Source organism: Panicum virgatum, chromosome 9N (assembly GCF_016808335.1).
Source record: "Panicum virgatum strain AP13 chromosome 9N, P.virgatum_v5, whole genome shotgun sequence".
Lineage (NCBI taxonomy): Eukaryota > Viridiplantae > Streptophyta > Magnoliopsida > Poales > Poaceae > Panicum > Panicum virgatum.
In genome coordinates this window covers 62,017,223-62,019,209 of record NC_053153.1, presented here as the reverse complement: position 1 = coordinate 62,019,209, position 1,987 = coordinate 62,017,223, and the positions used below count along the sequence as shown (strand labels likewise).

General features: G+C 45.9%; 1 protein-coding gene across 1 annotated transcript; it reads left to right on the top strand.

Moving 5' to 3' along the window:
- The first annotated feature begins 334 nt into the window (after window positions 1-334).
- On the top strand, window positions 335-1,355 carry LOC120691881 (zinc finger protein 1-like). Its single transcript, XM_039975081.1, has one exon. It carries the CDS (start codon window positions 599-601, stop codon window positions 1,043-1,045), a length of 447 nt encoding a protein of 148 aa, XP_039831015.1. The 5' UTR covers window positions 335-598; the 3' UTR covers window positions 1,046-1,355.
- Window positions 1,356-1,987: the final 632 nt, after the last annotated feature.

Here is a 1,987-nt window from a genome sequence, read left to right as displayed (position 1 = left end):
AACTTTATATAATTTTTTATTTTGATGATTGATAAATAAATAAAATATATATCTTCTCATTAGATCTAAGTATCTAACAACTATCTTTCATGAAGCTTGGATCGATCTAACAATGACAATTAGATGGACCACCGTAGCAAGCGCCATCGGTGAATCTACAAATCATTGTGGTTTCCCTCATATTTTGTGAGACAATCTATCGCCTGACCTTTTCTCTCCTAATTTGGTACGAAAACATGCCCCAGCCGGCATGTCATTATTCCGCAGAATCAACCAACACTCTTCCTTTTCCTGACATAATCGATAATTAATGAAATCAGCGCACTCCGGTCATACAACTTGGCTTGATATGCCCGAAAAAAAAAAGAACTTGGCTTGATACGAGTTCTTTCCTTCTTCGGTTAAGTTGCCACAAATCCCCAAAAGCACGTGCGCGCGAGAACACGCAAGCAGCCACACCAGTTTCGTTCCGGTAGCTGTATTATTAAACCCTCGCTTAATGACCTGCACAACAATTTCTGTAGCAAATTGAGCTTCCACAGGCGCCACAAAGAGACATCTACCATCACTACCAGCAAGCTCGACACCTACACCAATAATGGAGAGGCGGCCGGAGCAGGACCTCGACCTTGAGCTCACCCTCCTCCACCCCGGCGCCTCGGCCGCGCCGGAGGAGCCGCCCGGCTTCTTCCTCTGCACGTACTGCGACCGCAAGTTCTACACCTCGCAGGCGCTCGGCGGCCACCAGAACGCGCACAAGTACGAGCGCACCCTCGCCAAGCGCCGCTGGGAGATCGCCGCCATGCGCTTGCATGGGCGGTCGGGTGCCCTGGTCGACCCCCCCGGGAGCGCTGGAGCAGCAATCGACCTGCCTGCAGGAGCGGAGCCTGCCGGGAGGGCGAGGATCAAGTTGAACACTCACAAAGCTGCTCCGGATCCGTCGTTGGCCGGGCAGTCCGGCAGCCTGCAGCACAGCATAAGCAGCGGCTCGCCGGAGCGCGGCGTCGGGCGCGCCGACGAGCTGGACTTGTCCCTCAGGTTATGAGGCGAAAGGCGATTGAGCCCATGACTGGCTGTCTGGCTCTAAGTTTCCCCTTAACCTTTGTACCAATTATTCTTTAATTTGTGTTTGATTTCTTGAGAAGATTGCCTGGTTTCTATTCTCCTGCACCCCTCCTCATCTTGCATGTGTGGCAATACAAACTCGGGCGGCTTTGCATGCTCTCTAAAAGGTTTGGATAATTCCGAGCCCATAAATTTCAATTCGGCAGTGCCCCTTTCTCATGTAAGTTTGGTTTTTGTCTCCTGGAATAATTTCATGTCAAGAAAGAATTGAGGCCAGTTCCTCAAGCTTACCCAGAGAGTACTTGAGGAGATTTGATGTGTGCTTGGTGCTTATTGCATTCTTTTGGCAATTTGGCTCTTAGTTGTTCTCCTCCAGAGATTGTTGCATTGTGATTCGCTCCACTAATTACGTAGAATAATGATGGGCATATTGCATTTGAGCAATAACTGATTTCAGCCACCATATATATATATAGCCCTTTCGTAATGACAATCAAGATATACATTATTAGAACCGTGGATCATTTCGATAATAACTCAAGAGAAGATTTCTCAACAAGTAGTAGTAGTCCTTTGCTACAGAAGATGAAATTCCAGTTTAATTTAAGTTTTCCATGGTTATCAGTAGGGCAAACATATAGCATTGCCCTACTATATATATCTCATAATCCTTAGATAGTGTTAGATAATTTTGTTCTATGCCTACATTTATACATCTTGCTATTAATGGATATATTTGCATGTAGAGGATATTGATCCTCTCGCGCGCACTATCTCGATCTCATCGTCAAGAACAACAAATTAACCTCGTCATTTGATACAGTTGCCATGACCTATATATATGTTCAACTCCTATCCAGCTCGAAAATGGATGAACTTCTCTTATGCTTTGAAGAAAATATGCTGAGTTCATTCTACACGT

Coding starts and splice junctions, on each gene's coding strand:
- LOC120691881 (XM_039975081.1), top strand. CDS start 599: ATGGAGAGGCGGCCGGAGCAGGACCTCGACCTTGAGCTCACCCTCCTC.